The 13,887-nt window shown below is 41.4% G+C and overlaps 3 protein-coding genes across 4 annotated transcripts in view; all 3 read right to left on the bottom strand.

Annotated features, from left to right (window-relative positions):
• LOC146472245 (E3 ubiquitin-protein ligase TRIM45-like) overlaps positions 1–13,887 on the bottom strand; it is a 215,895-nt gene that overhangs the window by 57,919 nt on the left and 144,089 nt on the right. The window lies entirely within an intron of this gene.
• Positions 1–13,887, bottom strand: part of LOC146472246 (E3 ubiquitin-protein ligase TRIM45-like) — a 192,502-nt gene that overhangs the window by 45,752 nt on the left and 132,863 nt on the right. The window lies entirely within an intron of this gene.
• Positions 9,433–13,391, bottom strand: LOC146472254 (E3 ubiquitin-protein ligase TRIM45-like). The gene has a single exon (XM_085119814.1). It carries the CDS (start codon positions 13,380–13,382, stop codon positions 10,890–10,892), a length of 2,493 nt encoding a protein of 830 aa, XP_084975940.1. The 5' UTR covers positions 13,383–13,391; the 3' UTR covers positions 9,433–10,889.

Raw genomic sequence — 13,887 nt, 5'->3', positions numbered from 1 at the left:
AAGAATACACCGTGGAAATCCTGATCGGAAATGAAGCGACTCAAAGAGGGCCAAGGACAACGACATAAGGACAATACATAAATATTGTATTCAGCAGGCATGGGATAAGCGAAAACGTTTACCCCCCCCCCCCCCCCCTTCCCCCTGATCAGAGCGTGTAGCCTCTCTTGCAATTAGTATCGATGGACATCAAATCAAACGTAGTAGTGGGGGGGGGGGGGGGGGGAAGGGTTCTAAGTACAGCCACGCTTTATGAGAGGGCAAGCAGTCCAGGTCAGAACGTCTCTGTGAGGCTTATCAGCTGCATTTTGTTCCGATGGCACGTAGAAAATCTGGATACTGAAATTTCGGCCCCGACTATAACGGAAAATGTTTTTTACATCCTCACTGAAAGCAGAATTTTGCAATAGTTGTCGACTAATGCACAGTTAAGGACTCGATTACGAACATGAATATCAACCCGAGGAGTTGTCAACCGATACTTAAAAGCAATAAGAGCATTTAACAAAGCCCTAGACTCCAAGAGGTTTACATCGCCAGCTGACTGCGAGGGACAATAATACCTGGAGACAAACTTCTGTCCACTTTGTAAGGAGCCTCGTGGACAGCGCCCCAAGCGCTTGTAGAAGGGAAAAAGAAGAGCGAAACCGTTACATGCTGTTCGGAGTGCCAAAGGCAAGCAATCCGACCAGCCGTCTAGGAAACGCCAGTACAGAATCTCAGAGCGGAGACTTTCTTCAACATAGAGAAACGTATTCGAAGAACATCAAAGTTAAGAGACTACCTTAAATATTTCCCGGATAAACAGCTTACAACCGAGAATAGCCAAACCAAACGAAATCACCTTCCCTGTGAATATCTCAAGATCAAGTTAGCATCGACCTAACGGAAAGACGAAATCTCCTCCCTAAGGGTCTTAAGCTTGAGCCTTTATTATCCGGTAGAATCAAGATTTGGCGAAAGGAATCACAAAGAAAACTAAGGAAACGAACCACTGTTGAAGGAGCCCATTGCGATTTACCAATACCAATAAATTAACGGCTTCAGGAAGCACTCTGCTAGGGGACGCGCTGGCCTTCCAACCAAACGGAAGGGTACAAAACACCAAATAAACACCATCCCATTCAAGGCCGAAATAAGTATACGACGACGAACGGAGAAGCACGTGCCGATGTAAAATACACATGAAAACACGTAAAATTAACTCAGGTAAGTATAAAATATTGTCCATGGGTTCCAGTTACCCAACGGGCGGGACGCCAAAACAGGCGGAAAATAACGAATACCCAAGCTAAAAAATTGAGCCATACGGATGAAACCCCAAACTAAAAACCAGTTTGAAATGTAGGGGTGATAAAACGAAAATAATCCCAACGTGATTAGTTGACAATAACAATAGACCCAAACGCTGAACAAAATATAATAAGAAAACCGCAACTGCGATAAAACCATGTCACGCACAGCGCAGAATGCAGAAACTAACAAAATAATAACAACACGTGGACAAAAAAGGTGTAAAAACCGGGCGATATGAAAGACTATGCAAACTACGCGACAGCAAGAAAATAGAAAACTAAACCTAAGAGCGAAAATAAACTAACGGAAGAAATACGCATACTAAAGCTAGAAAACAAAAACCAGCCGGTAACTAAAACATGTACGAAAACCGGAATAAGCCCTGAACTAAAATATTACAAAAATTCCTAAGGAAGTACCTCATCCGCCGCTCAAGTCCCGGAGCCGTTTTTGGTTCTAATGTTAGCGCTGGTGGAGGAATAGGTGGAGCCTGTTCCGGAGTCCCAACAGCAAGTTCAACAACAGGAGCAACGACACGAGTTGGTTGACGAGGAAGAACCTACTCTGCCATAAGGCTGATGGTGGTTGACAAGCACTGGTACTGTACCGCGAAGTTGACTGCCGTTCCGGAGTACCGATGAGGTGACCACGTTTCAGGTTTAGCGATCAAATTTATACACCAGGAGCGCAAAGCATTACCACCAGAACCAGCATGCGCGATCACGGGGGAATGGGAAGAGAGCACTTAAATTTATGCTATGAGCCGATTAATTATGCAGTGAGAATAGAAGAAAGATCCACGCAGTTGGTACCCATCTGAAATGCATGTTTCATATAGTGACATTCACTAATATTTGCATTATAATCGACAGATAAACCACACGGATTATAGAGCTGACTGTCGCGGTTTACTTTCCCACCAAACATGCACAAGAACCTGCTCTCCCTGTTTAAAATCTGCGCGAGATGGTAAGCACTATCTGCTACAAAAATGTTTCTATTCCTCTGGAAGGTTATTCCATAAGGACAAGTAAATTTGCCTTGCTTTCTCCCCCTTTTGACCGAAGGATCTTAAGTAATTTCCGCTACTGTCAAAGGAAGGAGAGGGTGAGGGGACGAAAACGAGGGGGGCCCAGCCCCCCTCGTTTTCGTCCCCTCGCCCTTTCCTTCGCGCCTCTCTCTAGGAGCCTGGAACAGGCTAACAGGCAGTTACCGCGTGGACTATCTCATCCGTGTCACTCACTACCACCCCTCAAGGACGCTGAAATATTCCAACGACTGAACCTCCTTTTGAAAAAGTTAAAACAGGTTTGTACTCCAAAGTTTCGAAAAACCCGATTTCTTCATCTTTGACAACGTTTAATATGCGATCTTGTTAGTTTCGGGTGGGCGGCGAATCAGCGCAAGAGAAAGGCTCTTTCTTTCCTCCAGCAAACCAGGCCCGATTCCCTTCGCTTGCCGGCTCGTAACTCACGCCTTTGCCGTTCGTGCGAAACGAATAAGGGCGTGTGGGTGATGGCTTTCGATATTTATAATTGTTTGATCATTTACAGCAAACTCGTGGTATAAATGCGTTGTGATCACGCACTCTGGAAGGGGTAACAAAGGTTTCCTCACCCTTGTTACCGGCTTCTAAACTTGTTGCTTGGTGGTGGAGGAGAGGGGTGGGGTAGGGGGTAAAATGTGCTTTTCAGTTATCCTGCGTCCAGAAGTGGCTCTTTTAATCGTCACAGAAGAGCTTTTAAATCCAAGTATTTAAACGTTAAAAGCTCTTGAAAACTTTAGGAAGAAAAATAGCGGCACCAGATCTTAAAACAGTCCTAATATTCTAGCTTACAGACGCTCGCTCCTCCATCCTCGGAGCCGACTCAGGGGCAGTTAGTCGGGGCGGGGCGGGGCGAAAATTTCACGGGGGAGATGTTGGCAAGCGAATTTTCCCGATTTCGCGAATGAAATCTTCCCTCTGTCCCCACTGCCTACCCCTGTGTCTCCGATGATGGCGTCCCCCTTGGAAGACTTGGGAGTTTCTGTAGACACCAGGGGTAAGTTGCATAGAATTTAACGTCTGGCGTAACTACTAACGCCAGACCTTCATCAGCCCAGTCACATTCAGTATTTTAAAGTCTGACGTTAAGTTTAATGCAACTCGTCCCAGGGCCCGGTTGTTCGAAAGCCGATTAACGCTAATCCTCGATTAAAAATCTCGTCTCGCTAATTTTAATTGTTTTTAAGCGCTAATCTTAAGTAAAAGGTAAAGAAAAGTCTAAGTCAAAACTGAAGGATAAAATTCTTTTGGAAAAAATCTTCATTTGTAATTAAACTTAAATCAAAGTTTATGTTAACCCAGGATTAGCTTTAAGCGCAAAAGGGTCTAGGAATAAGAACACAGAATAATAGGCAAATTACTGGGAGAGAAATGAAGAGAAAAGGCCGATAAAGAGTGCAATTTTACTGTATATTAAAAAAACGCAGCCAAATAAAGAGGTTATATAGGTAAATTTCTTAAGATCTTTGCCAGAACGGGAGCTCATCAGTTGGCTGAAAATTGCAATATCGTGTTTGCACAGGTCCGCGTGTATGAATAGTGGGATAGAGAAAAAGCCCCACATTAGATCATGGGAAGGGGGGGGGGGGGGGGGACTGCAAGTAAGCTTGATTTGAAAAATCATGATAAGCATTAACTATCATTGCCTTACAGGATGCCACAGTGGTTATAGTTGATGAAGTAGGAAAAATGGTTCTGCTTTCGGCAGTTAAAGTTAAAGCTTTGTTTACTTTTTTGGTCAAAAATTAAAACAAGAAAAGCATATAATTATATTCCTTCGACCACTTTTAGACATCCAAGTCAACATGGTTTTACTTTCCTGAGTGGCTGCAGTTAACAATTTTCATTCAAACATTTGAATGCGATGGTTTTTAAACTCTGCCACCCCCAACGACAGTTAAGCATAACTGCAGACGAACCTTTCTTTCCAAAAGATAAACAGGTTTGAAATGAAATAGTTTTACTAACAAAGCTTGCTCCGGTAAAAAAATAGCAGGGAGCCGACGTTCTTGCATGTTTTCCGGCTTCCAGTTGTCAGTGTCAATGAAGGAGCATAGGTAAAAAAAAAACCATTTTGTTATTTCCAGACTGATATTTTCGCCTGTAAGCAGGGAGCCGACGTTCTTGCTTGTTTCGGGCGCGCGGCGCAGCCGTGAGAGGGAAAGATTTTCCCTTGCGCCAGGCTCCCTTCGCTCGCCGGCTCGCAACTCACATGTTCTCCGTTCGCACGAAACAAACAAGAGCACTTGCTCATTGGTTACTGATATATTTATACTTGCCATAATAGACCGTATTCGTATTCTCGGTATTGAACTGGAACTAGCTTGCACACGAGGCTTATGCGGGGAAATCTTTTCACATGCAAATAGTTTCTAATATATTCGCCCGCAAGAGCCTCCATTGCAAGCTCGATCCAGTTCAATACGGTGAATACGAATATGGTCTATTAGAGCAAACTCGTGGCAATGCGTCATGGTAAGTCAACAACGCAAGAGCAAACGTCCCCCCCCCCCCCCCCTCCTTGCCGTTTCACGTTTCACGTTTCACGTAAAATAGCGTGAACCTTTTGACTTTAGCCCTTACTTGTCTAATTTTGCGAGTTTCGAAGAAGCTGTTTTGTGAATCACCGTCAAGTGTGGTGAATTCATGAAGGAAAGTGCGGTTAGGAATGAGGGAGTTTGCCCTAGTATGACATGCCGGAAAAATTATTGGGTACTTGTTTTCAACAATTAACTCTACTTATATAGCAATTATGCAACATATACAACAAATGAATTAGGTTCGACTCCTGATAGGAGCACTCAGATTTCCTTTTTCCGAGTATGCCTGCGTCATTCATTGAATAACACATACTAATATAATAATAATAATAATAATAATAATAATAATAATAATAATAATAATAATAATAATAATGATATTTATCCAGGGAGCCCACTCGCCTTGGCGGTTTTCAGTGGGGCCTTGCAAATTAAAAATGAAATAAAAAATAAAATTACCTAAAAATTATTTCACAAGATCAAACGAATTTAAAAATGGCTAAAAAATCATCATTTACAAACTTTTAAGCTTTGCCTTAAATAGGGACAATGATTTGATGTTTTTAAAGTCATTGTCTAAGCTGTTCCAGTCCTTAGAGGCTTGATAAATAAAAGTTTGCTTGCCCCAATTGGTACGCACGCGAGGAAGGTGTAAATCATTACTTCTACGAGTTAGATAAGAATGAAAACTACTATTGCGTCTGACGTCAAATTTAAAATCAATTTCCCCCAACAGATATTTTTGGATCATAATACAGCGATGGAAGTGTCGTCTCTTTAAGAGGGGCTTCAGGTCCAGACGATCTACTGCCTCGGTTGATGAACTTCTTGGTTGTAAATTAAGCAGGACCTTGGCTGCCTTGTTTTGAAGAACTTGCAGCTGACCCATAAGCGTGTTGTTATTTTTATCACCCCTGACACTGTATCTCCATAGTCAAACAGTGGGATGATTAAGCATTTGTATAGTGTTAGCTTAGTATGTAGAGGCAGAAGATCATTTTTATTATTCACCAGACTTCAAATATTCTATCACATTTATTACCGTTGCGCATATGCCACACGTTGACATTCCAATCCTAGCAGTATGCAGGATGTTTATGCTATGTCCCTACGAGTCTCCTGTAGCTCAGTGGTAGAACATCCGAACTAGCAATCGGAAGTTCTTAGGTTCGACTCCTGATAGGAGCACTCGAAGTATTGCAGAGTATTTTTCGACTATTGCTGCGTCATTCATTGAATAATACATCATTTTCATTTACTTATATGTATAAGAAAAAAGGAAGAAATACTTACATAGTTCTCAGGTAGACCGGGCAAGTACGAAATAGCCTGTATTCGCATAGAAACGGCAACCAACAACCGACAAACGCGAAATATGGCGAAAATATCGTGGTCACGTGATCATTTTTGCCGTACGATGATAAATCTCTCCTGCGCAACAGAAGCTAATTAATTTTGAGACAGCGGTTAAATAATATGAATAACTAAGAGAAACTACAAGGGCTCTGGGGACGAAAATTCCGCGCGCTTGGCTACGGTTTCCCCGGAGTCACGCCGAGTACAATGTGATGTACCCTTATCCTACGCCCAGAAGGGCTCTTTTTATCTTTACAAAAAGCTTAGGGTAATTTTAAAGTTTACAATTTTAAACTAGCCGAAACAGTAAAAGTTAAATCCAAGTATTAGAACGTGGAGATAAAAACTCTTGGAAATATTTTGAAGAAAAACGTCAGTGCCAGATCTTATAATAGTCCAAATGTTCTAGCTCACAGACGCTCGTCCCTCCATCCTAGGAGATCCAGGGGTGGGGCTTACATTTCACGAGGCAAATCTTGACTGGCGAAGTTTCCCGCTTTTCGAGAGTGATCGAAATCTTCGCCTTGTCTCGACTATCTACCCTAGGGTCTCCGAAGATGACATCTTCTCGGAAACTCGGGAAATGTTTGCTCTCAAACTTGCATTGTTTTCAGGTCACAAGAACTACACGAGATAAGTAAGATGTAGAAGATGTGTACATGCTTGAACACTGCGTGGAAAATAAGTGATTAATGTAATAAAGGCAAGCCCACACGCACCATTCATACACTGGAAAGTAGCGGACCAAACCGCAATTTAAGCCACCTGGGAAATAAGGGAAAATGGGACTAAAGACAACACGGTAAACGTCGTTTATTCACTGGAAAGTAACTGACCAGCCCACGAATAGCGTTTATCTTTACTCTTCTATCGTTAGCCTTGGTCCATACGGGAACAGTTCGTAACGAATAAGACTCGGTGAGCGTTTCGGTATTACAGCTGGTCAGGATCACTGCGGGCGCCCCCTACCGTGGAACTACTGGGCGTCTCCCATCGTCAACATAGGGCAACGTAGTGATCGGTCCGGTTTCTGCTAACACTTCACTTCCATGAAGAAGGTGGTGATGATTTAGAGAGCAACCAACGATTCCACGTATGCGGGCCTTTGTACAGTCTTTCCCCCTATGATCAGAGGCTAGGCAACGAAAACTCAGCTTTCTTTCTTTAGCGATCTGCCAACGGTCATAGAACTGGTTACACAACCACACACCGTGATCAAAACTACAACAGAGAGAAGAGGGAGGCCTCGTGTTCCTTGGATCATTTCCCGTCGCAGTGGTATGAAAATTTCTTATCCTGCTCTGATCCTGGTCCTTTGGTTCTCTCGGTCTTGTGTCTTGGTCTTGTGTACTCGACTGGTTTCGATTCGATCACGTTCGCCATATCCGCCGCTACTACTCGGAATCTGACCTCGTCTTTCAGCCAGTCTCTGACAGCTATACGACTGATTTTTCTCTTGCGCGTTCGTTTAACCAGCGGCTGTAATTCTCTAGCTGACGTTCAGGCAACTTCTTTAGCGGCAAGCTAAGAAGGGTTCCATCTTCTAGCTCTCCGTCTCTTCCTTCCGCCTGTAATTTTACCACCGTAATTCTAACAAGGTCGGCAAACCTCCTCCAGGGTGTGAATATCGTTACTTCTTATAAATGGCATCTGTTCTAGTTTATCCATGTAGGCTCGCAGAAGCCGTCGCACATCACCATACTTCGTGTTTAATATCTCTTTGGCCTCCTCGTATTCGGGAGCGGTGACTCCGAGAACGCGGATGGCTTCCGAGGCGTTCCCTGTGAGGCATTGTCGCAGCCTTGCCATTTTCAAATTTGCTGGCTCCGGTTGACTCGTCCACTAGACTTTTGAAGAAGGCCCAGAAATCTTCAAATTTTCGTTTGTCACCATTGAATGTACGGATCTTCAACGGCTTCAAAAATCGGTTTCGGTCGTCGTGATTGCCATGACTCTCGTTTATCTGACACTGTCGGGCTGGTTGCTCGTAGCGATCCGTCGCGTTCTCGCTTGATGGCCTGTTATGTTCAACGTCTTGTCCGCGCAGACTTTTATCGCATCTTGTCCTGCTTCAATTGTTTTTTGTACTACTTTTTCGATTGTTTCGAACTATTCAAAAGCTTTTTTTTTGCCCAGAATCCTCTCTCACTTCGACATAGAACACGGACAGTTCCTCTAAATTTGCATTTTCTAGGGCTGCCCACAGCTGCTCAATCGCACTTTCGATGACGGTTACTTCGGATTCCTTTACGCAAAGTCTTTTCAGTTCGTGTCGCAGTTTTGTAATTTTCGTTTTTGCGGTACGTTTTCGACTCTTTATTTGTATTAAGAGAATGTCCATTTCCTTCTTTTTGTCGACTCCACTCAGTTTAGTTTCCCCGTTTTTCTCGGTAAATTCGGTAATATCGGTATCGGATGCGATAACGCATAACTCAAACCTCAAAACTTAATTCACAAACAAAACCTCAAAACAAACACCAGTTCGTACCTTTCTCCCGTCGTGGTCGCCAGAAAATGTTCTCAAGCGGTTGTGGAAAACTCTTCTTAAAAAAAAAAATGATAATCGGCCAAAGAACCCCTCAAAACAGAAGCAGTTGGCACTAAACTCTACGAAAAAATCTCCCAAAAAATGTCTTAACTCAAAACCTCACGCATACGCGATGATAGTACGCGTAACTTACTTATGAAAATCTAAATGCTTACGAGAATTCAAATGTCTCTCGCACGCCAGTTCGTTCTCTGTCTTCTTAACAAGCCCCTTTATATGATCTCTGTCAAGTAGATTGGCTCGGTTTAAGAGATCTCACCTCACTGATACTTCCTTTGTAAAATTTGCATTAATGAAAAAGCGGGCTATCCCGGTTACCGAGCTGAAAATTTTCTTTTATCAATGCTCCAGCGCATGGCAAAACTTGATATGGATGGTGTATTAATGTTGTGGCCAGTGGTTGCTTCACAGCTACAGGATGATTTCGACAAACATTCAAAGGAAGAGAAGGCCAAAGTAAAGAATCACATCTTTTTCACTTCGGTAAAACTGAGCTGAAATTTCCCATATGAACAGCAAACAAAATTCCTCCCACTACCGGGCTCAAATGAAGCGGCCCTAATTCTTTCTAAAAGTAAAAAGCATCAGTAATAATCAGTAATATAAAAGTTGAAGAGACATTTCAAACCAAAAAATAAACTCAAATCAACCAGCAATCATCATACTTTTATTTATTAAAATAATCTCAAAACAAGTACAGAAACTATTCTATCGCATTCTTTTCACAAAAATGACCAGTTCCGTTGATGCAAATTTACAGAATTAAAATATTCTAGGTTTTAAGATTCTTTTAAGAACAAAACTAAGAGACGATAGTTATGAGACAATGTTCAATAATTCTTAGGATAAAAAAATGCCGTGAATTTAAAACTTTTCATTCCCAGAGCTATGAAGTCATGAAATCCTCTCACACTTGTTTGTGTATCCTGGTAACCTGGTCCTCCATAGAAACGAGGCTGGAGTTGACACTGTTGCGATACAAATCTTACTGAATTTTATATGAAAATCATTTTATTCTTATGGTAACTAGTATGCATATACACATGAAAAGCATTGAGGTTTTGTCGAGACAAAGTCAACTCCTCTCTTTCTACTCAAAGATCAGGCCACTAAAGAAACAACTATAAAATGGACAATTCATGTAACATATTTATCTAAATTAAGCTTAAAGGCTCTTAGAAATAAAAAGATTGACCATACATTTGTTTGTTTGACTATTGTTTGTCATCGGGTCGTTTTTCTCTCAAAAGTTTTCAACGCAATACAAGAAAGCTATATATTCAGTATGAGTAAAAGTGTGTTCCAGCCTTCTACTGAAAAAATTAACTTTATTTGCGATGCAAATGTACCAAGTCTCTTTTAGAAAATTTCTGTTAAGAAGTTCAAAACATAAATTAACAACACTTACTACCTTACTTATCACAATATGGCGAAACGTATAAAAATTGAGTTAGTTCTCAGATCATTCAAACGTCACTACAATCAGGCTTCTGTTCTTAATAATATAATTATACTTAACGAATCCCAATTAATTGAGCCACTAAAGTCCTGTAAACCTTTTTTGTTTCAACACCATGCAAGGCTACAATATTGTAATAGTAGGCAAAACCCAGTGTACTGGCTTTTTGGCCAATTCATCACACAATTTCTTTTTCATTCATAGGTTTATTTATATAGTTTTTGCTTGTTTCTTTGCTTTGTTTTGTTCTGTTTTGTTTTCTTTCTTTTTTCTTTTGCAAACTAAAGCTCCATCCACACCAACAAAACATGTTTAATTAAACCAGGTTTAACAAAATGAAAATTTTTAACAGAAAGCTGAACCACTGACTTTGACATAGGATTAAAGTACACTTTAACTTATGCTTTCATTTGTGCTAAATCTGTGGTCATAAAAAATCCGAAAGCAGCTTTTATGAAGGAGACAATTTTAAACTGTTTAACTAAACAGCTTTTAAACGTGTTTAGGCCTTGGTGTGAATGGGGCATAATTTACACTCCTGAATTTGCAGCACAACAGTAGAAAATTAAGTAAAACCAAAAATATATATAACCGACTCTCAGACAACCTTTTCTTACTTTCCTTAGTGGCTGCAGATGACAGTTTTCATTCAAACATTTGAATGCGATGGTTACTGAAAACTGATACAACAATTTTACCATTACTTAAAAAAGCTACAGACATTGGCATTTTAAATTCTCCTAAGTTATTGCCTTCTGTTCCAGACTTGCCAACAAACTTGCCATTCAATTCAAACACTTGTATTCTATTATTACCGATATCACACACCTTCAGGTGTTTGGATTGAGTCACTGCCATACAACGGGGAGAATTAAACTCACCATCCCCTCCCCCCTCCTGTCCAAATTTATATTGGTATTTACCCTCGGTACTGAACACTTTAATACAGTGTTCATCTTTGTCTGACACTATGAGATATTCATCACACTGAACACAGTGAATAGGATAACTAAAAGAACCAGGCCCACCTATCTTTCTTACCAACTTACCATCTGTTGAAAATATCTTAATCAGTTTGTTACCTGAATCAGCAACAATAATGTTACCATTGGCGTCCAATGATAAACCAAAAGGATGAGAGAGTTGACTATCAAGGCTTCCTTTCCCACCAAACATACCCATGTACTTACCCTCCCCACTAAAAATCTGGATTCTATGGTTATATTGTTCTCCTACGAAAATATTTCTGTTATTATCAAAGCATATTCCAAGAGGGAAGCTAAATTCTCCCTGATTGGAACCATAGTGACCAAAGGATCTCAAGTAATTCCCACCACTGTCAAAGATTTGCACCCTGTGGTTCAAATAGTCAGTTACTGCTATCTCATCCTTGGCACTCACTGCCACCCCCCAAGGACGCTGAAACATTTCTACAGACGAACCCTCCTTTCCAAAAGATAAAACAGGTTTGAACTGGAACGGTTTTACTAAAATAGCCTGCGAGCAAGCTCCCTGCTCCGGTGAAAAATACCGTGAGGCACTCCGGAAAGGAGAGTGTCCAACGCTATTTTTGTCCTTAGCGGAAAGATTCCCGGAGCTAACAGCCTGCTCGCTGGTTTTTACTAGCAAATCATAAGGACTGCCACGAACATGTTCACCGTTTACCTTAATAATAATTGAATATCTGCCTTGTTCTTTGAGAGAATAGCCGATCTTATACTGTCCATTCTTGTTATCACTGATTCGCACTTCTTTCCCGCACTCTCGCCCTCGTTGGTCTCGCATCTCCACTGTCACACGGTCACGTTTATCGTAACATTGTCTACCCTCTGCGGTTTTTGTTGTCAAAGTGAGTTGCGTTTCACGTCCAGCAAATGTTTCATTCAGTCCTTTGCCTTCAGCTATTGATTGGCTTGCCTTCGTTTGCTGCAGTATCTCTAAGATACCAATTTCTTCGCTGGTGACAGTGTCTAACAACTTTTGATTTTGCACGAACACGAAAACTGGAAGACTTCCAGGGTCACGGACAACTTGCTCGCCTGGAACATGAATTCCCTCAAAGATTGTTTCTGGTGAGGTATTTGGTCCCACAACCTCAATGTTGTTACTTCGCAATAACAGTTTGTCCGCTTTTTCTAGCGATGATTCAATCAGCTTTATTTCATTCTCGATCTTGTTCTTTTGTGTTGTTAAACTTTCAAACAACTTCTTTGTCTGGCTTTCCACCGCTGCGAAAATATTTTGTTTCCTTGCCTCGATGATCGCGAATAAGTCATCTGCAAATTTCTGAACATTTCTTTTCAGGTCTTTGCCTTGTTGTATCAGTTTAGCGTAATCTTCATCGAGTTGCTTAACTGTGTTCTTCTTTGCTAGTAAGTTCTGTCTCTGTGTTTCCACAACATTTTTTATTTCAGTCTTTCGTCTTTCAGCTTCGTCTTCTATGTGCTCTAAAGCGTGACCAGAATGTTTTAGATTGATACAAGTTTGGCAGACGGCCAGTGTACAATTCTTGCAGAAGAACCTCACCTCTTCTTTCTCGTGTCGTGGTTCTGAACAAAACGAGGGCCGCTTGAGTACATCCTCGTAGTCCTTGTCTTGGAACTCTTTCACCGCCAGAACGCGGTGATCTTTGTTTGGTCGCATCATGTTGTGTCCAATTAGGCACTGTTCACAATAAAACATGCAACACTGGAAACAGTACGAAGCCTCAGAGCTTTTCTTGTCGCAGTTTCCACAAGTTACTTGAGTGTTGTTGCATTCTCTGATGGCCAGCACATCAATCATGCCGTTCAGATAAAAGCTGGTTGGAAGATCCTTGAGATCGCCGCTTGCAGGCACTCTGCAAAGGGTTTGACATTTGGGACATTTGACTGCGTTTCCACCGCCGCTTGTCTCATACCAATGATTTAAACACTCTAAACAGAAACTGTGCAGACAGGATAGCTGTTTGGGATCCGTAAATATGCCTGAACACACTGGACAAGATACTTCTTCGCGAAGATTATAAAACAGCGTTCGGATATCCATGTTGTCTTCAACGAGCAAGGGAGGAAATCGATCGAACACGATGGAGTCTTTTTCATGCGACTTTCTATTTTCAGCTTTTCTCAGAATTAGAGAGCAACCTGAGCCAATCATAGAACGCTGATCTGAGAGGTTGTTTATCGTTCTTGGTGTGTGATTTCTAGGAATCTGCCCCTGGCGAACCCAGTTTTAATAACACGTCAATCTTGAAAACGACAACGATTGTTTTCTCAGAAACCTAAATCAGATTAGGTTCGAACTTAACCAATCACAAAACTTTAGGTTAGGAGTGTGACTGTCTTTGACAAGTTTAACATCTGTGCCTGTGAAAAACATGTGCAAATGTTCCGATCAGGTGATTTCTTAGTAGAATAACGCAATGTCTAGGGTATGTCACGCGATCAGTCTCCTGGCTCGTTACAGCGTTTTGGGGTTTGCTAAATTACTTAATTAATATACATTAAATTTTTCGTGCCAAGATTGTATTCAGGAACAATAGGTCAATCTGTAGGAGATTTTTGACATACACAACTACGAAACAGTCTTAACGTATTAAGTTAAATACTTGGACAAAGTCGAGCAATTGTTGCTGAGAGATGTATATGGTGAAATACGTGTC

Source organism: Pavona decussata, unplaced genomic scaffold (assembly GCF_977016875.1).
Source record: "Pavona decussata unplaced genomic scaffold, jaPavDecu1.1 SCAFFOLD_100, whole genome shotgun sequence".
Lineage (NCBI taxonomy): Eukaryota > Metazoa > Cnidaria > Anthozoa > Scleractinia > Agariciidae > Pavona > Pavona decussata.
This window is presented reverse-complemented; position numbering and strand designations above follow the sequence as displayed.